At 42.1% G+C, this 21,552-nt stretch overlaps 1 protein-coding gene across 3 annotated transcripts in view; it reads right to left on the reverse strand.

Annotated features, from left to right (window-relative positions):
- Positions 1–21,552, reverse strand: part of snx29 (sorting nexin 29) — a 129,657-nt gene that overhangs the window by 90,818 nt on the left and 17,287 nt on the right. For all 3 annotated transcript variants that reach the window (XM_027289170.1, XM_027289169.1, XM_027289171.1), the window contains exon 14: positions 12,334–12,419. In XM_027289170.1, the coding sequence (XP_027144971.1) occupies positions 12,334–12,419 (86 nt within the window). The remainder of the gene's footprint in view (positions 1–12,333; positions 12,420–21,552) is intronic.

The raw sequence follows: 21,552 nt of genomic DNA on the forward strand, positions 1-21,552 counted from the left end.
CCTAACCACCCCACTCACCTGCACCTCTCCTCTTAAGCCTCCAGGTCTTTGAAGGAGCAGAGAGCGGTGCTCCCCTGTACATAAGACACAGGATTAAGTTGTTTGTAGAGCTGGGCTGTTATCGCATAGCACATTAACAAGCGAAAACACTCAGACATTAGTCAAACGCACACATATACACACAAATACATGAAGTGTGTGTGGAGGGGGTGTTTAGAGGATGCAGTGATTTAGTGCGAGAGGGAGGGTGGGGGGAGGTGGGGGTGAAATGTGCTCTGAGGCAGCGATAAAGAGATAGAGATTTGCTGGTTTGCTGGTGGCACTTATTCAGGAGAGGGTTGCGGCGGCTTCTCAAAGGCTCCATGGGGTTTGAAATGAAAAGGCTCCAAACGAACATGGATAGTTATCTGTGTAAGACTCTAATATTCACATCCAAATCCCAGCAGTGCTCCAAAAAAGAAAACGAAAACTCATAATCAAGCCAAGACATATCACTCAAAACAGATTACTCCCACATGTTTGGAGACTAAATCTGAAACTAGACAAGAAGAATGATTCTTTTGTGTTGTGAGGCATCCTTGGGTTCCTTGAAAGGCACTCAAAACTAAATTTATTATTATTATTATTACAGGAACGCTGGTGAGCAGAATGAATTGAAATGTGTGTCTCTGCGTGGCTCTTATTTGCTGCCATTATCTTTGCACTCACTCTGCTCGTAAGCACTCCTGCATGATCCCTGCTCCGGTTGCAGTAATTTGTCATGGCATTGTGGGTTTGACCTTTACGCTCCTTGTGTAATCTCACTGATCAAAGAACAGAAGCTCATCAGTCCGTACTCAATGAGAAATTACTCTGAATAAGAACAGGATACTCGTTTTCAAACGTGCATTATTTGTCCTTGTTCCTGCCACTGCACCAATCAATTGTAGTCATCGAATACGTCACTGTACAATTACCTCCCTTTGAATTTGCAGGGACAAAAGAGAGCAGACAAATTAGGAATTCAAAACAGCCAAGCCTGAAAAGCACTCATCCTCCAAGGATAGCGATGGACACCACAACTACAGGCTTGACTAATGACTGGCCATGAAATTTGCTACAGATATTCATGATTAGCACAGGATGAATTTTAAAACTTCAATCCCCTGATTTTCACCATTATGAAGTCAATTTGTACTTTGTGTTTAGGGCGAATTAGTAAATGCTTGCATGCTAAATACGCTAAACTAAGATGACAAACCTGGTACACTCATTGACAGTGAAAAAAACGGACGTTGTTTCCGTTTCTGTAGAGACGTTTTAAAGCTCAAAATCTTTGCTCGCCGCCATCTTGGCAGTCCTGCCTCTTCCGCCTCCCTAGAAATCATCTATAAAATCGGCAAAGACATGAATCATCACTGGACAGGAGGTGGGCAGAATAACGGCTGGTTGCTCAAACAAGCCATCTGTAACAGCACCCACCTCTCAATCAAAGCGGCCATGATGTTAATTCTGTATAATTTTAAGCCTTAATATCATTTGAACAGGTAAGTTCTATATAAAAATCCACACTTAGTACAGTTGTCATGAATGGAGAAATTAGCTATAGAGACTAAAACTGTTTTTTGTGCCAGGCTGTGAACATGTTTATTTCTGCTGTGAAGTTGGACATTTTAACATGGGGGCTTATGGAGATTGACTCATTCTGTAGCCGGCCTCAAGTGGCTGTTTTAGGAACTGCAGTTTTTGGCCCTTCCACATTGGCTTTGCTTCACAGTTGCACTAACATCAGCATGTTCTCACTATGAGCATGTTTGCATGCTGATGTGACCTGATCACTAACCCTGACTCTTAAACAGACTGTAGACTGTGAAACAGAATCAACTTTGTGCTTCTTCCTCTGATATCAGAGGAAATGATTATAATTTTATGAAATGTAACATTCACCTTTAGGGGAAAAGGAGAAGATTGACTGTATCACAACAATGAATGCTGTATATTTAATGAGTGAGGCAACTGTTTTGACAGTCATCGAGTAATTCAATTGATCGAGAGACAAGATGTGTCACAATCTGTCAAAGTGACAACGAATGATTGATGACATTGTACGCGTTCACTTTGTGGTAATTAATCAGAGCAGCACATTGCAATGTCAGGAAGGACAGAAAACTGTAGGAAACGCCGAGGCGATAACTGCGGTGCATTTGAAGTTCTTTGGTTGGTTCTGAGATTTTCCACCTGGCATCACAAATTGTGCAAATGAAACAGTTAGAAACATTAAAATAAAAAGGATTCAACTGGTGTCAGCTGCTTAAAGTAATACAGATCAAAATTACAGACGTATTCAAACCCTACTTTTGGAAATTGAGCAACATCTGCTGCAGTTTTTTTTTTTTTAGATGAAAGCAACAAAAATGACATTATGCTGCTTCTAACACCTGAGCATCATGTATATTAATCAGCACGTTGAAGACAAGAACAAAAGAGAATAAACAAAATGGGATATAACCAGAACTTTGCTGGAGCTATATGAAATTCTCATGTCCAACCAAAATGTGAGACAAACACTGACAGAGCAAAGGACAACCGAGACAGATGCTCCTACAATTTCATTATCAGCTCTGTGTGTGGGACGCCACGTAGGTTGGCTTTCGCAGAGCACCGATCAGCTCTGATTAATATCCCCCTCGGTCAGACCAGACCAATGACATCATTGCTGCTGAAGTATGCTTGTAAACCTCCACCTCCTACCCAGGGCGCATTGCAACAACTGTGAGAGGAGGAGTGGAAATCGGTTGGGTTGCCGCAGGTGCCCGACATACAGCTGCTGTTGTGATTAAAAACGCCCTACTCAGCCTCGAACTCTCCTTCAGTGATTCAAAAACACGCGCAAGTAAGCTCAAACTCTCCTTCTGTTCTTAGTGATGCACACACTCGACCGTCACGGCACTTCGCAGCTAAATCGTGCATAAAAAAGAAAGCCAAAAAAACGTGTCAAAGTGAAACAACAGCCGGCGTAACGAGCAGCCATCGAGTCCTCCCCTCTGTCCCAAACATCTGCTCTCTCCACAGCCCGGACCGTTTATCCCCTCAGTCCGCCCGGACCACATGCGAAAGTAAGTCTGGGCTGTGTTAACATCGTCACAGGCAGCCATGCAGTAAATGAGTGGCTAGCCTGGCCTCTACTAATACAGCACCAGTTCCTAGACTGGCTCTGAGGCAAGCAGGCAGGAGAGCTGGGACCAGATGTAATCACTCCCAAGATAAGAGGTGGGAGGCAGATGGGGAGAGGAAGAGGAGGAGGAGGAGTAGGTGGAGGAAGGAGATGTTACAAAGAGAGATGCTATGTCAGTTTACTAGTGGTACATTCTTACAAAACACACCCATGTCTCACGTAAGTGTAAACCTGTGTGGTGAGAAACAACTTAGGGAGATTTTGAACACTAGGTACAGCCATGGCCTGGAGGCGTGATACGTGTGTGTGTGTGTGTGTGTGTGTGTGTGTGTGCGAGCGAATTCAAACATGTCCTGAGGCAAGAGAGAAGGTGAATCTCTAGATGCGTCACCGGAAGGATTCCTGCTCCCTTCGTCTCCTCTCTCCTCAGACTCATAGCCGCTCTCTCTCTTTACTTAATCCAGTCTCAGAGACAGATGCCTCACGCCATTCTAAAGCTTTCAAGAGGATTGAATGAGAACAAATATCAGAACCGTGCTCTTTAAATTGAGTTGCTCTCAAATTTTCCACACAATGCCTCAGACGCCTGACGGCTTATAAATCCCTCTGCACGTCTGTAAGCTCGTCTCTATCACTTCTGAAGATGATTTGATAGTGAAACAACTGAGAGATCTTAGCTTTCACTTAGATTCACCTGTTTGGGCTATTAGTTTATAATCAAAAGGGTTTTTTGACAGCAAATGAATTTATAAAACACTTTGGACATGGAAAGCTGAATCAGTGACAGCTTCCCTGACAAGTCTTTGAGGAACTGACACTCGCAGCTCGCAAGTTTTTATTTCAAATAGTCAGTCGAGGACTTCCACTCTGAATCAGAAGTGTGTTGAATTAGATATTCAAGAGATTGAATGAACTCCAGAAATAGTTAACAGCAAATGTCATGAACTGAGATGAGACGGCATTGAAAGCATTGAGACAGCGGCTATTTGGAGAAGATCGAAGGGGTGAGACACATCTGAGGCCAGAGCCTTTTTATCATGTGACCGCTGATGATGGCTTCATGTCAACTCAGCCATCCCCATGACAACTGATTCAACTGCATCCATTCAGGAAGAGAGAGATCTGCATGAAACTACTATTTACGGTGGAACCGCACTGCGGCTCGATCTAACTTTAGAATTTGACATTCAAAAATGCTATCCAACACTTTTGTCCACACAGTTCTTGCTCTTACTATTTTTGAGGCATCTTTAAATTCGGAGGTAGTGCTGAGATGTTCTTACACTGCAACCCAGTGATTCTACATATTCCCATAAGCTGCTCCTGTTAGTCACTTCTGTAATCCATCATTTACTACTGTGGTTGCTAAAATGGATGTTTCAAGGACGGGCCAAGATTATGTAAGTATAAAAATATCAAAATCACATTATTAAAAACTCTTTAAAATATGCAGTTATGCTCCCAGGTGTTACAGTGATGATTTCTGGGTAGTCAAAAGTAAAAAAAAAAAAAACATTATCAGAGCAAGAGATGGAAAGATTTCTCTCTGTTAATCAAGCCCAAACAAATGCTGATACATCGAGCATATGCCTAAAGACTTGATTTTTTTACTGTTAGCTGAAAAGCATGTTTATTTACATTCTTAATTTTAAATTTTTTTATGTTTGCATTATCGAATATTGCAGAAAAATGGCAGCAAGTCAAACGGATGCTAAGATTTGGTTGCCTGAGCGCCAAAAGATGCATCAGATGGGAATCTACGTCCCTGTCGGAGCGCTTTCCCGCCTTTGCCGCACTTTTCCATATTTATCTCCAGGAAAGGCGGACGTGACGACACCCAGCAGGCTCTGGCATTCAGCGAGGTGATTAAAATGTTCATTAACACCGATGCGTCCAGGTGATGAAATCTGTCACACACCCCTGCTGCTCCCACATGGATACGCCTGTGAGATATGGCGGCGCAGGTGCATAAATCCGCGCGCACGCGGAATCGGGCAGCGACCACCTGGCCCCACCTGTGACAAACAATATACGATATATCACCTCTCTTGTGCCAGGTAAATAAACAGTGTGTGTTGAATTAATTGTCATATGTACACACAAACAGACCACCCTCTGCTGAATAAATGAAAGTTCCTCACACCTTTAGCTAGTAAACACGCCCAATCTGTTGGATTAAGGCCTGAGAGGCTAAACAATGTGAGCTGCTGCCCGGCTTCTCTTGTTATGATCTGAGGCTGCGGCTGATCGTGTGGGCACAATTAATCTCAATTCACATGGAGAATGACTCATCACTTGCTCTTTTACAGTCGGCCTACTGGGATGTAAATAACTTTATAACATAAACCACTTACACACCAGTTACAGCGCTTTCATACCCACCTACAGTCGCTAATGCACAGTTTAATTTCAGCTTCACACACTCGTCGATACACACAATGTCTCACCTACACTCCCTCAAAGGGACATGGGACTCGTCCGCAAGAAGACCATTAACACTAATACAGTATCTCAACATGCGCACATATGCACATTTGCCCTGACAAAACACATACCTACACACATTTGCTTTATAATGACCCCCCCCTCGCCACTGTGACCTGCTTTTCTCACATTAAACCCCAAACACACTCAGCTTTCCATTAGTTAACAAGTAATGAAAATCCACCTCCATAATAACACACACACACACACACACACACACACACACACACACACACCATATTATTGGTTTAACAAAAACAGGTCAGCTCTAGAAAACGATATAACTTCATGCATGCGCAAAGCAGGCTTGTGCACATAAACAAAAATGCACACACACAAATTGAGTGTTAGGTGTCTTTGGGGTCTAATGTCTGAGCTCTGCAGACAACTTTAATATTTTGATTTCAGCATATCACAGTGTCAACTTCAGTTAAAAATTTAGGGATTAAATTAGGAAAAAGCTGATGCAAGGTAACTCAATCCTTAATAATGGCTAATCATGATGAGCCTAAGGCCGTATTCAGAACAAATCAGGTGTTGTGGTGTTGTGTAGAGGGCTGCTAGGGATGTGTTTGTTTGTGCTGAACATAACTGCTATGAAACAATGTGGAAATAACTTTTTATTTAACTTTCTCAATATGGGCGCTCCCTCATTCTTACTCACTGTGTACGTCGCTCAACCAATGCTGTCTCCTTCTCTCTTAAACCATCAGACACAAACTAAATGAAACTGTCACTATTTTGCAGCACAGATTTAGAAACCGAGCCAGAACAAAACAGGTAGAGTATGACAGTTTACGTGGACAGCGCTCAGCTTCAGTGATATTTCAGGCTGACTGTGGCGAGGTTTGACCAGTCTGTTCGTGTGATTGGTCGGTTCACGTTTCTCCAAAAGTTGAATCTGGTAGGTAGGTCACTGCGGGGGTTTTTTTTTCAAGCAACCCTTGCAGTTTGCACTGGTGTAGCCAAAACATACTACCCCCACTCAAATTAATGGACAAACCGGTTTGGTCTGAATCTGACCTAAAAGGAGTGGCCAAGCTAGCATTACAGCTACTGCTAGTCTAACTCATGGTGATTTCGGTATCAACCAAAAGAGAATATTTTTTCTATTCACCATTCATCATACTTTTTCCACACATACATTTTTTTCTTCAGTTTGGTACTGTCATTTTTGATCATGCCCCTTTGAAACTGGTCTTATCTAATCTAAGCCCAATAGATCCTACTGGAGATTTAACTACGTCCTCTTATCTGATGCGTCTTTTGTTAACTTCATTAATCCTCATATTGACATATTTTTTTGAGAAACGTCCTCATTTTAACTCTGGGAGACTCCCAAAACATATCTGAGGAGTCAGATTATCTCTCACAATGCATATGTCCATTAATCATGGACAGCCAGGAAAATACAACCATCGAAGGTCATCTCAGATGCAGATAGAGTTTATGCTACTGCCCCAACCCCGGAGCTATATAAAGAACGGATGATGCATCGGGCAGAGTCGACATGCTTTCAACTAGACAAGCAGAACGTGCTTGTCTTAAGGCTTAACGCATAGTTTATGAACAGGAAGAGAAGCCAAGTAGAGCCCTTGCACATAGCCTAAGACATTTATGTATAAATTAAAAACTTTTTTTGTCCATCTATAATTACACTACAAATACAACACACTGGATATCAGGGTGTATTTTAGATCATTGGTTCCCAATATTGGGGTCTCAACTCCCATTGAGGTTTAGATAAGATGACAATGAGTTGCTGAAATCCCCACAAGTTGAGGGAGGTGATAATTATCTGGGGCTTTATCAACACAGGCAACCTCTTACACATACAAGTGTTACTAGTTATTTCATACACTGTTCATGTAAAAATGATTGAAACTGATAACAGCTTCATGTTCATGGCTGCCCCCAAAGACACACACACACACACACACACACACACACACACACACAGCTGACACCTCACAGCAAGATGCCTGACCTCCCTGAGGCCCTACAAGGGTAAAGTGAAGCGCACAAAGGGGCAATAAACGCAGATCTGTGTGTGTAATGAATAAGTTACACACTCCTATTAGGGCAGGCAGCGGTGACAAATGCCTCTCATTCACTCATTAGGCCAATGGCTGTCGCAGGAAGGAGGAGAGACAGAGGCACAGCAAGGGAAGCTTATTGGGTTTTAAACGGCCATGTAATCCATTTCCTTATTGGAGATGAATAAGCTGCTGTCCGCGGCGGGTTTATTTATGGGAGCGAATTAAACACGTACGCAGTGACAGGCGAAAAGCAGAATGAATCAAAGTGCAGGTCTGTTCACTGTTCACGTCTACTCCTGGTGGGGAACACACAGGTGAGAGGGGGAAAAGATATAAGGGGTTCATATATAAAGTATAAATCATAAAAACTGGGGAACCTGGGGAAACTACACAAGGTTATTCATCTTTAAAAGATAAACACATTTTATTTTCAGGACAAAAAAAGTCCCAAACTATTCAGTGGGACTAAAGAAATAAAAGATATAAAGTCAAATAAAAAAGAAATCTTTAAAAGGTCACACCTTCCCATTTTTGCTGTTCCTTCAAAATAAGAGCACTGTTATAGTGGAATAATGCATAGAAATGAGAGGGAACAGACCTATCACACAACTCTTGACAAGAAAACAGAAGAGAGGGAATTCCATCTTTCGACACTACCTGCCCTCTGACCCTTTATCGATCTCCTTGAGTGTCCTTGGCGTGCCTAGCCGGCACTTGACAGGTTAATAACTCCCGATCTCTATCCCAGTCCTTTTTTTATATACACAACACATCAGGCCAGTTTCAGCTGACCATGCAGCAATCCAGAGGCAGGAGGTGAACCCCGTTTCCCCAGGTTCGGGAATCAATCTCACAGGTAAAGTAGTCAGTCAAACACCAGCCAGTCAGCCAGGTAGTTATTAAACCTTCCCCTGGGAGAATGAAATGCCTTGAGACATTATCTCCCGAGACACAGAGAGCATCCAGTGAGAAGGAGACAGTGCAGGCTCTCTGAGAAAACGAATGTTTTCTTATCCAGTCAGTGCCTTTGTTTCCAGTCCTCGCACTCTATCAATGACCTCAAAAAGAAGCACTCTATCTTAACTCGCACTGTCCTTATCCCTCACTGTTTCTCACATGCTCACATCACTTAAGGCAATGGACTGCCACCAGTAGAACCTTTTCTTTTCCTAGTGACCTAAAACATTCAGAGCCAGACTAGAATTATCTTTGGGTCTGCATTTGGATCAAGTCCTACTTATCATTGGGTCTATTCCAGTCCAGTCAGATCCAGTCTGACCAGACTCTGGTTCTTTTCTTACTGGAACTTGTGTTTTTTATGTTTGGTTCTGTCTTTCACACGTTCTTTTTGGAACGGGTACCCAAATCTGAGAAAGATGCGCATAGTCAAGGCCAAATGGTTGAAAGAACGCATTCTGGTGTGTTGTCACATGACAAAATGCAAACAAACTTCAATAAGTGTCGTGTTCGTTTAGAAAATTGCGGACGTGGTAAATGAACTCGTATTTATAGAGCTCCTTTTTGATCTACTGACCACTCATTCAACCCACCCACGCAGCCTGCCATGCAAGGTGCCAACTGTTCATCAGGAGCGGTACAGTGATTCTTGTCCGAAGCACTCACACGGAAACTAAGATCACCCACACACATTCAAGCAACAATGTCACCTCTACCAGAAGCAATTTAGGGTTCAGTATTTTGCTCAAAGACACTTCGACTGGACTGGGGAGAGCTGGGAATCAAACTGCGACTCTCCGATCACTAGATGTTGCGCAAACATTCCTGGATCTTCTGTGTAAAACTGGGTTAGAGTGTGTGTGATGATCCAATACGTGTCTGTCCCTGGAGATTTCTCTTCATCTAACTCTGCCTTACAGTAAACATGACTGTCACTATTACACTACAAGTCCTCTGGGGTTCGGCTAATGGCTTCTCTTAATGATGAGCACATATGCAAATGCACAAATACACACACATGTACACGCACGCCTATGTAAAGCACTTAAACAAAACTGGAGCTACACTAATGCGGCATGTATAGTATACATACGTCCTGACGTTGACTATGGCAACGTATGCAGATTTTCAAATTCAAGTACAGTATTGTGATTTCCATGAAGAACACACTCATACTTTTCTCTCATGTGCAAGTATAAGTAGAGAGGGGAAATCCCCCAAACAAACAGAGATAGACGGCATCACGCAGGAAAGAATAATTACCACTCCTTTGAAACAGTATAGAGGAGAAATGTCTTCTGTGCAGTGTCAGTGGGGCTGACAGCGCCCGAGGAGCGTTTCGAGAGATCACGTCTGCAGCGCAATCATAAGACAGGAGGGGTTTCAAAAAGGCAGCACACTGATCATGGGGAAGCATGCTGACAGCACATGAAAAAGGGGAACTCGTGCATCAATTCATCCTCGTCTTCTTTTTCCCAGATTTTTTGCTCTCCCTAAACTGCTCAAACGTTATTCCTCCTCCTCTACTCACCAGCAGACTGTGGTAGGCAACATCAAAGCATGATGGAACGAGGCACATCATTAGCAGGAGAAGACAGAGGCGAGGGAGGATGAAATCATTTAGACGCTTGCTGTGGAGAGGGAGAGGGAATTACTATGCCTGTCGGGATGGAGGGGAGCGGGGATGCAAGGAGTGGGAAAGACAAGTGGGATGACGGAGGGGTGAAAAGGGAGAGGGAAAGGGTACGAGTGACGGGAGAATGAAAAGTCAACATGAACGAGAGCGATAATGAGTGGTGGGGAAACAAGAAGGGTAAGAAACAAACAAAAACTAGAGATAAGAGAGAAGAATCAAGGCTTCATGACAAACAGGAAGAGGTTTGTCAAGCGGTTGAGCTGGGTGATGGCTATTTCCTGATGATATAAGTGCCTTTTCATGTGTGAGGGATTCACCACAGCTCCTTCTAATCATCTCCCATCGTCAGTGTTCCTCCCTACCGCGCTCTCCAGTGTCAGCTCTCTATTTGACAGGATGAACACGGTAATTGCAGAGAACCAGAGGGATGAAATGTGCAACTGTTGTGATGTTTTAAACATGATGCCATTGTAGGAAGACGTTGTATAGGCCTGCGCTCGGTTAACAAGTGAGAGATGTTGTCAACTTCATCTTCAAAAAGATCCAACTTTTGAACTTGTCTTGAAGGAACACGTTAACTTTTGGGAGATTAGTTGGTGGTGAATTTGTATCAAGTCCAATTTCATACAACTTGGATTTTAATTAAGTCGTCATCATTCCTATCTTTAAGAATAACATTGTATCCAACGAGTTAATTGCTGGGATCTGAGAAAAAAGCAACAGACCCGGCCAGAAGATCTTATATGTTTTAAACAAAACGTAATCACAGCAGGGTTGGGTAACACTGTAACGAGTAGTATAAGGAAATCTGAGTCAGCCTGTTTGCATTGTCTTAGGAGACTGATGGAGGTTTGACGTCAATTTCTTCTCTGTAGAAAATATCAAAGGAAGAGTTGTTGCCTCATCTAAATATTTTGTCATCTTAGCTGACAGTCGGTCAGTCAGGCTTTGCCTGCATACGGCTGGTAAGACTTCAAGCTGAGGTCACCTGCTTTTGTTCAGAGTCGCGGAGCGTGTCAGTGCCGTGACTTCACTGTGGCTTCACTTCTCTGAGGTCTGCAAGGCTTCTGTTTTGTGGTTTTCTGAAGGACAGTAAAGTAAACTGCTGTGAACTATAGCCGCTGTTAGCTGGACATAATGGCAGAGGAACAGAGGAGAAGAGGACGTTGATGTAGGACGCTAAGAAGAGAAAAAGAGAGTGACCAAGTGAGAGGTTTAGTCGTTGGTGAGAGCTTGGTGAAGTAAAAGGCTGAAAGACAGATGCCGAGCTGGGCTTTGTGCTGTTGAACTAGTAACTAGTAACAGCTGGCTGCTATATTTTGCTATATCTTGTTGTTGCACTCGCTTGATGTTTGGCTGTTAGCAAAGTTGTCGATTGGTGGTACAAATACATGTGTACAGCTGTCCATATTTACCACAGTGTTATATTGCAATGAAACAGTGGACGCTAAATCGTAAAAGTACCAACTTCCATGCAACGTTGCTTTACATGATGGTTTATTAAAAACAAAATAACGTACATCTCTTTACCTCTCTGTCTCCCAAAACATACAAGAAAACTGACAGACATGCCCTTCAGGTTCTCACCGATAACCGCTTTCCCTCTTATTCCCAAAATGTAATTAACCATCATACAAGCCCTCTATAATCTTCCATGTTCATTTTGTTTGCCTTTGGTACAGCAAGGCCTTAGCTCACCAGTCTTAACACAGAGCAGCGCTTACACATCCCTCCCGCCGGCAACAGGGGAAACAAAGTCAAGGTTATTAAATCTACCCCAAAACAACAAAAAAAAAAGGATAAGTCAGAGTCAGAGAGATAGAGCGAGAGGCTCACTCACTGTTTGACAACGCTTCACACCGTAAAAAAGGCAGGTTAGTCATCTAAGCCCCTGAGAAATGCATCAGAACTGATCTGGGATGTGGAGGAAACTGATGACCTTATTTTTCTGTGTGTGCATCAAAGCGCGGTTGTGTTTGAGAGCAAAATAGATGGACTGGGACACAGATATGAAATCTAATTTCAGGTCATAATAATGTAGTGTGTGTGTGTGTGTTGTTTACCGTCATTGCCCTGGCTTCCCTCTCTCTTCAGCATCTGCACCGCCCCCACATACTTCTTCAACTGGACCTTCAGGACCTCATTCTCCCTGCACAAACAGACACACACACACACACACACACAAAGCTTACAACCACAGAACAATCAAAGTAAGGAGGCTATAATTACAATACACTAAACGTTGAAGTATTACAGACCTTTTAATGTCAAATATCATTGCTTTGACGAGATACAACGTGTGCGTTTAGAGAAAATGTCACACTAAAGATGCTCAAGGGTTACAGTTCTGACCAACAATTCTTGGAGCTGCACCAAGCCGGTAACAGGAAGATGTTTACTCTGTTTCATGACAGCATGCGGTAGAGGGAGATGGTGTGAAACTTGTTGTGACATCTTGTGTCACCTGAGGAAGGTTGAAAATAAAAACATTTGAAATCTAATCCAGGTGGTCAGACTGAGCTATATTTACAGAGATGCGACTTGACTTGCGTCGCAACCCTCCTACAGCATAACTGCAGCCAGGCCAGCGACAGGTGGCTCAGAGACAGTTTTTACACCTGATGTCAACATAGATCTCTGATGGTTTCACTGTAAACTGTAAAAAAAAAAAAAAAAAAGCGTATTTTGGCTGCTCCTCCATTTCTGAACATAAGATCTCTGTGTGATTAATGTCCCGTGTTACATATTTTAGCGTTTTCTATGATTTCTATGCGTGTCCTCCAAGTGAACTGACAGTGATAGTTGATACTCAGGGAAAATAGTCATTTTAGCAAATCTTGAGCTTAATACCTCGATCACTTCAGCTCTTTTGTTTTGTGTGTTCCTTTCAGGCTCACTCAGCCATCTCAACCCCTGATAATGCATTTGAGAAAACCTGCTGTAATTGATAAACATCAATGCTTGGACCTCAACATTGCTCTCATGTGGCTCAAGAGGTAAAGCAGGTCATCCAGTAATCAAAAGATCCTCCAGTCTGCATGTTGAAGTGTCCTTCAGCAAGATACCAAACCTCAAAAGGCCCTGAAGGCTGCACCTTAAAACTGATGACGAGCAGTTGGCACCTTAGAACCTCGAGTGATCAGAAGACTAGTTTTGGAAATTAATCAAAAAGTCACAGCATTGTATAAAGGCTCATGGTTTTGGGTTGAGATGTTCAACAATCACATATAATTGTAATATTCGGGCATCCACCATATATTAAATATTCCCATCACAAAATTTTCATCAGGAAAAGTGACGACAGGAATAAAGATCTTATAAGGACATCAACAACAAAAAAAAAAAGTACACCTGTGCTTTGTCTTTCAAATATCAACTTAATTGTAGTTGTTAGTTTGTAGGAACACAACATATACCAAAAATGTATGATAACTCGATACAAAAAAGCAGCCAGGAAATCTACATTCAAAATCAAATCAGAAGAGATTAAAGTGAAGGAAACATTGCCCAAACATCTGGCAAGCTGTAATAAAGTGCAACCATCAAACACATAAATAAACTTTATCTGCTGCATAACGTTCATATCTGCAAAGATAAAGTCCTCTTCTGTGTCTCCCTCCATCTGGACAGTAAAAAAAAGACAGACCTGTGTTTTGCAAGTCAGAGCTAAAATGAATTCTGATGCATGATAAGATAATCCGTCAGATAATGGGTAGAAGATGCAGGTGAATGTCGTGAACGGGGTCGTGGCTACAACCCAGTGAAGCTACAGTCCTACATTTAGCGCTGAGCTCAGAGCTCTGCTGGTTTGTGTATGTTTGACCACGGGTGAGGATGCAGACACAAAGACACGGTAATGAAGAAGTGAGCGGTCTTTTCACAAGCCGTAACCGGTTGAACATCATCGACTTTGGGGAGGAAATCAATCAGAGATGGAGTGTGGCTTTATGCCCTTGGCAGTTAAATTTAACACCCTTTGTCTTGCTCTGCCGCTATGCCCCCCCCTCATTCTCCATGGCTGATTTTCAGTGCCCTGCTTATCAGAGCCCATTCCCCAACAACAAAAGAGTCGCATGCCGGGAGACCTCCTGAATCCACACGACGAGCTCTCTGAGGAGCCGTCCACGTCGTTATCAGAACCACCCGCAGCCCAGACACTGTTCCAGACTGATTAAATTATAGCTGATACACCCCGTTTGCTCTAAGTGTGTGTGTGTGTGTGTGTGTGTTTTTGTGTACAGGCTCTGTGAGATACCCAGACATTCAGATGTGTCTCATTTTACTGAGAATGAGTCTTGTGTCTGCTGTTACACCAGCAGGCAGATTACAGCATCTGGCAAAATGTTAGTGAACTGGCAGTGACAGTTGACACTCAACAAATCTAGAGCTTAATACCTCGATTACTTCGGCTCTTTTGTTTCGTGTGTTCCTTTCAGACTCACTCAAAAAGAGAGGACACCGTTTCATCTTTACAAAAGGTGAAACATCAATCTTCAAAGGAAACAACTACATGTGTCCATACTACACTTTTCATGTCTGTCAACCTTTTAAAAGGCGTTACTAAAGCTAGGATTGTTAGGGGTTAGGAGATAGTTAGGAGTTGTAATAAATTTAAATGTCATGTGTATATTTTTGTTGTATTAGTAACTGCGTTGAACCTAATGAACTTAGCGCTCTGTCAATCTCACTAATAGTGAATAGAGAAGAGGTTCAGTGCATTATAGCCAAACTAATAATGTGGGGAGGCTTAGCTGAAAACAGCTTTGTTTTTTTTTTATTATTATTTGATAGAACAGTCAAAGAGAACCAGGAAAGGAGGGACAACACGCAGCAAAGGACCACAGGCCAGTTCAACCCGGGGCACTGCAGCAAGGACTCAGATATTTCGTACATAACGGGACACACACTACACCAGTTTAATTAGTAGCTGGTGAACATAGTGGAGAATTTATCAGCTCAAGAGTCAGAAGTTTCCTTCAGGAGTTGCTGGAAACCAAAAGCAAAGCAAAGAAAAAATACTGGACTTTCATACATTTGTGTGTCAACAAGAAATTCTTTTGCTAATATGTTAGACAAGCTTGCAATCCATTATGTACTTATATAATTCCAGCAGTTCTAATGGCACACCGCAATTTAAGATGCTGTCGATAGTTTGTTCAGTCTTCTTTGTTCAGAGAATCATTTCTCTACAGCAGTTTCATAGCTCTGCATAAACAACACTTTCAGTATTGTGCCTCCGCTTGATTTTCTTTTCAGGTCACATCGGCCTGATAATGAACATATTTTGCTGAATTATTGATTGCTCACTCGCACAATTGGAATGTTTTCTGCTGATGTAATGTGCTTGCTTTTTGAATCATTCAAGATGGTTAACGCTGCTTGCAAATGAATGTTTAAACATGAGAAATGTCACCTCGTGAAATATATTAGATCAACTTCAGCCCTGTTAGACACTAAATCAGTAGTCAGGCATATCAACATGGTTCATTATTAATAGGGTTTGTTTTTACTGATTCCAATTGCAGATTTATTCAAATGTATCACCTTTTTACCCAGACTTTCTATCAGCTTCAGTGAAATACATGATTGACACTGGAGTAGCCTGAGGTTCTCTGCATGGAAAATTATGCATGTGTACCACCTGTGGTATGAAAAGATGTACCGACACAATAACCAGAAGACAAAATTCTCTACATTATTGTATCAGATATGGAGACAAACACACTCATACGAGACAAAATCCTGACACAGGTGTAGATCACACCTAAATTACACTCTGCATCTACAATAAAAGAAGTCTTGAGGGAAACTGAGAGGCAAATATGTGGGAACATCATTCTGACAAAAGCCTCACATGCACAGTACATTTTCAAATCCAATTTCAGAGCAGACTGATAAAACACAACCTGCAGGTGTAAAATACACCCTCTGTGTCCTGTCTGTATTTTAGCGGCTTCCCTCAGGTCGTACAGCAGTTCAGCCCGCTGCGTGCCGAATCAAACACAGAACATCTTGTATTTCCCCATGTGGAATAAACCTACTCATTACTTGCCTGCTTACATACATATGTATTCATTTAGTTTGAACTGGAAAGACTTCATGGTGGCGCTAGAAGGAAAGTCAGGGGTTCCCAAAAGTCATAAAAATACATCATCTGGGAACCATGAATGTCCATCCAATCTATCAAGTAGCTGTTGAGGTATTCCAGTCGGGACAGACAGTCCAAGGAGGCGGACTGAAGAACAGACTAACAGACTGGGTGCTAGAATTGCTACAACATGAGATTGTTGAGATTAAATGTTTTTTTCTTCCTTTTTCCTAATATAATCATGACCATTTAGATTTATCTTGTAAGAACTTGGCCATCCTGATCCACAAATGGACTACATTTTTAAGACACTGACAGTATAAACCTGTGAAGACACGTTAATATGGGGGCTTACAGTGATGGTACAAGGAACTGCAGTTTTTGGCACTTCCATATAGGCTTCATTTCACAGCCACGAAGGCTGCCACTTGGTTTTAGCACTACCTCTACATGCACCGTGCAAGCAGCTGATTCACTTACACCAGAATTTCTCCACGGTAACTGAAAGCATTTCTGAGAATATTTTTCTCCCTTGCTAAATTCTGCTTTAGATATTCGAGCCAGTGAGTGAACAACCTAGCAGAGTGTTTATATTGCATTTGAATAGTTGTATGCTATTAGGCTCCAATCCTAGATTTCCATGTTGCATTTGCTTCCTCAACACCTCTGGCAAGTCCATCATTACAAACTCAGTTAAGTGGACCCACAGGATAAAATATGAATGCTGGATAACAAACAAAACTAAACTACAAAGCCCTCAGGGAGATGTACAGTTTTCCTAACCCAGAAACGGCAGTAAGAAACAGCAGCCTTGGCTCTGTGTTGATGCTTTCCATTTGAAAGCGATCCATTAAGTTCTTTGATGCTTTGCTTCTACTGAACGTTGGATCGCTGGAAATGCGAAGTGTTTGAAACTCTAAGTGTCTGTTCTGCCTTCAGGGACAGTAAAGTTTTAAATTAGTGTGTCCAAAGTGAAGTACTTGCTCAGCATCTCTGTTGCAAAAATTGCATCCTTTGTCCAGCTGACATGGGACCAGCCACAAGCTGACGTTCCCATTAAGGGCAGTAGTGTGACCCGGAAATGTTCTTCACATGAATGTCCGCTCTGAGGATAGGCCTATTAACTTTCTTGATTAATAAAACCATTGAAATGACCTCATCTTCTCCAATATGAAATGACTGGTGATTGTGCATAAGAAGAGTTTGTGATTGTTTATGTGTGAAAAAGAAATAGAGAGAGGAGGAAAAGCTGGGAGCCTAAGGGATGGATGTGTGCAAATAAAGGAGATGTGAAAGGACAGAAAAAACAGTGTGTGTTTGAGAGATAAAGAAATTCTTAATATTATCTATGAAAGAGGGAAAGTTGGTGATGACTGTAAAGTTTGTGAGTGTGTTTTAGAAGAAGGAAATATTGTAAAGGACTATTAGAAGGAGAGGGAGGATATAGGATCTAATCTTCTCTTGAAGAATGAGTATCTCAAGAGGGAAGCTTTAACTTAAACAACATGCAGTAATTACTTAAGTTGAGTCGAAGCCCTGGGGTGATTTTTCTCTCTCATGTTCCCCCCACCCTTTCCTTTATTATCCCAGTGCTCAGTAGTTGTCTTAATGTGCAATAAACACAGCTAAATTGGATGTTCTTCAGGTACGATCTGGTTTTGTTTGGAAATAGCAAATGAGAACTACAAAGACGCCTTCAGAGACAGAGACAGCTCAGTTGCTGGGTAATACTCCCGAGTGCAATTTACCGCTCAGCCTCTCTGAAAACAAAAAAAAAAAAGAACTTCAAGCATGCACTCTTGTGTCACACTTCCAAAGGTTCAATGCCCATAGCTGTATAAACACACACGCATACATCCACACTCAAGTACAACAAGGCTATGGGGTTGCAGGGCCGGGTTGTTAAAACTTCAGCATTGAAGGAAAAAGGCCCCCCAGGGCAGAGTGACATAATTGACTTCCCAAAGAAAGAAAACAGCGAGCCTAAACACTCCCAACAAGTAAACTAGGCAAACTTCACAGCCACTTTCTCTGCAACTACTTCAGATCAGCCATACCAGACAGCCTGGAGAAAAGACGGCAGCTCTGCCAGCTAAGAAAAAGGCATCTGCTGTTGTTCTTCTTTTGTGTGTGTGTGTGTGCGCGCGCATGAGTATGTGTCCGCCTGTCCAACCGCCCCCTCTCCCAGTGACGAGGTACCACTTCCTGGCCCGAGCCCACTCGACTGGCCGCCTTCCCATCTTTCTGCTGCGAGAGTCCTGCTTTCTGCTCTGCCAACTGACGTCTAAGAACGGGGACAAGAAATAGTTAAGGGGAAAGAGAGAGACAGTGTGTGTGTGTGTGTGTGTGTGTGTGTGTGTGTGTGTGTGTGTGTGTGTGTGTGTGTGTGTGTGTGTGTGTGTGTGTGTGTTTGTGTGTTACCCTCGAGGAAACAAGTTTGTGGGTTAGACATTCAGAGCAAGGCCATTTTGGTTTTGAACATCTAATTTTAAAAGCGACAGTTTTTTAATGACTCAATGACTCTCATCATTAGCGGTGATAGTAAGTAAATAAAAGGCGCTGGGTGATATTGAGACGTGAGGCCAAATATCATTTGGGATTTTGGTTATCAAGTAAGGCTGAACGATTAAAGGACTAATGAATTACAATATTTCAGACAAATATTCAACTGCAGTTAAAGGAAATCAAGGTTGTTCATTCCATTAGGCTCATTACATTTTTTTTTTTTTTTTTTTGCTACTGCACCTGACTATCTACATAGCAACCATCGGCATGAATGTTTAATGTATCACGTCACCTGTGTTTTTGCGTCTTGCATGTGTGCACATTATACTAACAAATCTCAAAAAAACATTACTCATTAGCACTACTAGTGGTCAAAAACTCCACAAGGTACCTTTAATTAAAATAAAATTATATTAAATTAAACATAATATTAAATAAGATAGGTTTTTGTTTGTTGTTTGTTTAAAAGTAACTAAAGAGTAAAAGCAGAGAGGTCAGCATTCAAGTATCCTTTCCAAATCAAAGTAGAGAAAAGTAAAAAATAAGTAAATAGAGAATTTATTAAATTATATAATATTAAAGTAATATTTATTTACTAGACAATGCATCTCCTGGAGAAAATAAATGTGAATGCTGCACTGCACAACGCTGCTGGAAATGATGGAAGCTGAGAGGCAACGCCTGAAAAAAGCAGGGGAGGATCAGTGGGTGATATCACAGGTCATGTGTCACACAATCTTTAACTTTTTATTTAAAATAAACTGGAAAACATATCGGAAAGCTGTTTAAATCTGGTCTGTAGAAGAAAGTAGTAATAGAAGCTCAAAGTGTAGTGGATTTGAAGATTTCTCCTATTCACTTTCATTTTATAAAATATGAACAAGCAGAGCAGGTGTTGGTGTTTTTAAGCTGCAAAAAGCTTTTGCTATCTCAGAGTTGCAGCAGCAGCAGAGTAAAATGACCCCCAACTGTCTGTTCTTCCGCAGTTATCATAGTACCATATTACCAATGATTAGTTTGTCAAAATGTTCTTGCAGTAATATTGTTATATTTGATTTGCAACCAGTGAAAAATTTAATAACAAGAAACCCAATAAGACCAGCTGACTGCAAACACTTTTAAGGTTTTGCAGATTGCCGCTAAAAGACAGAATTATAAGTTCAGCACCAAGTGATGAGATTCTGAGTGATAAGTCAGTGAGAATCCATCTATGGTGGTCGTATGCACGCGTACATACATAAGGATTGTTACACGTGTGCTGGAATGTCTTCAGTCTGGGAGATGAGAATGTGGGCTGCTACAGCGTGTGAGCAAGGGTCTTGCATCTTAATGTTATATTTGGGTAGGTGTGTGAGTAAGGGTCCTGTTGTATATCTGAGATTTGTGTGTGAGTAACTCAGCAAGTGAGCACAGCTTCTCATTTTTAGCCCACTCCCCACTGCCGGAGTTTACGTCAGCCGAAATCTATCTATGGCGGCTCGCTCATCCTCTGCCACCCCCATACACACCCGGGCTCAAGACACACACGCACACGCACACACACACACACACTCTACTACACAAGTACGACCACTAGGAGAAGCACTAAAATAAGCAGATGACTGGCGGCGTCTTCCTCAAAACAGCAGGACCATCTGGTGCTGAGGATAAACATTTAACCTGAAATTTTTATTTTTGCTCTCAGCGAAGTGATTCCTGTCAAAGTTAGTGCAGATTGAACAATCTGTCTCAAACAACGTTTCAATTAACTCAACAGCAGTAAAGCACTCGCGCTTGTTGCCGGTCAACAAGCAAGCCAACTGTCCTTTCAAGATGTTAGTGTTCGGTGTCAGATTTTATGGCAGGCTTTCTGACTCCCAATTCAACCCTTAGTGCGAGTGAATCACAAAGAATTGTGGGATACATAGCAACCGTTGCCAGTAGCCTCTTTCACTGAATGATGCTGACAGCTTCCAGCCCTCATTCAGTGGCTAGCTGCTCCTTTAGTGGTATTTATAGCCACTATTGATCGAGACAGATTTGGCTGAGGAGGAAAAGCATCACTTGAGATTTAGTGGCGGCCTATAGAATAGGCTTTGTGTGTCTGAGTGTGTGCGTAGTTGTGTGTAAAGGCGCTGTATGCCACGGTCACCTGCAGAGAGACAGTGGCACCATTTAAAGCCCATTAAATTGTTCCATGCGAACGAGGAAATTATCACATCTTAAAAAGTCATCAGCAGCTGCACTGTCCTCACAAAACAACAAAGTCCCTACACACTTAGCTTGAGTCACTCGATCAATCCTAGCTGGCAGCTTGACTTACTGTAGGAGGCTACTACACAGCGAGCCTGAGCACAGACTTGCTGGGGCTTTCTGTTTAGACTGCTGAAGGATGACTAATCCTCTATTTAAAGGGCTCAGGGCTCGACTGAAGACTTCTGGCATACAGGCAATCAATTGTAGATGTGGAGGTGACGCAATTCACTTTCAGGGAAACTGTAGGTGGTCACTTATTGGGATAAAAGGGTGTGTATGTGTGACTTGAGCAATGAAATGTAATGCGCAGTGACTTTGAAAAGAAGAAAAGTTCCCTGTGTTGTTCTGACATTCTTCCTCCAATACTTTTAATCATGAGTGACCTGAACTGGATGTGGAGACTGTATAGTGATGGCTGCACAAATATAGTTCCTTCCACTGTCTGGGTCGAGAG

Source organism: Larimichthys crocea, chromosome XVI (genome assembly GCF_000972845.2).
Source record: "Larimichthys crocea isolate SSNF chromosome XVI, L_crocea_2.0, whole genome shotgun sequence".
In the NCBI taxonomy this organism is placed as follows: Eukaryota; Metazoa; Chordata; class Actinopteri; family Sciaenidae; genus Larimichthys; species Larimichthys crocea.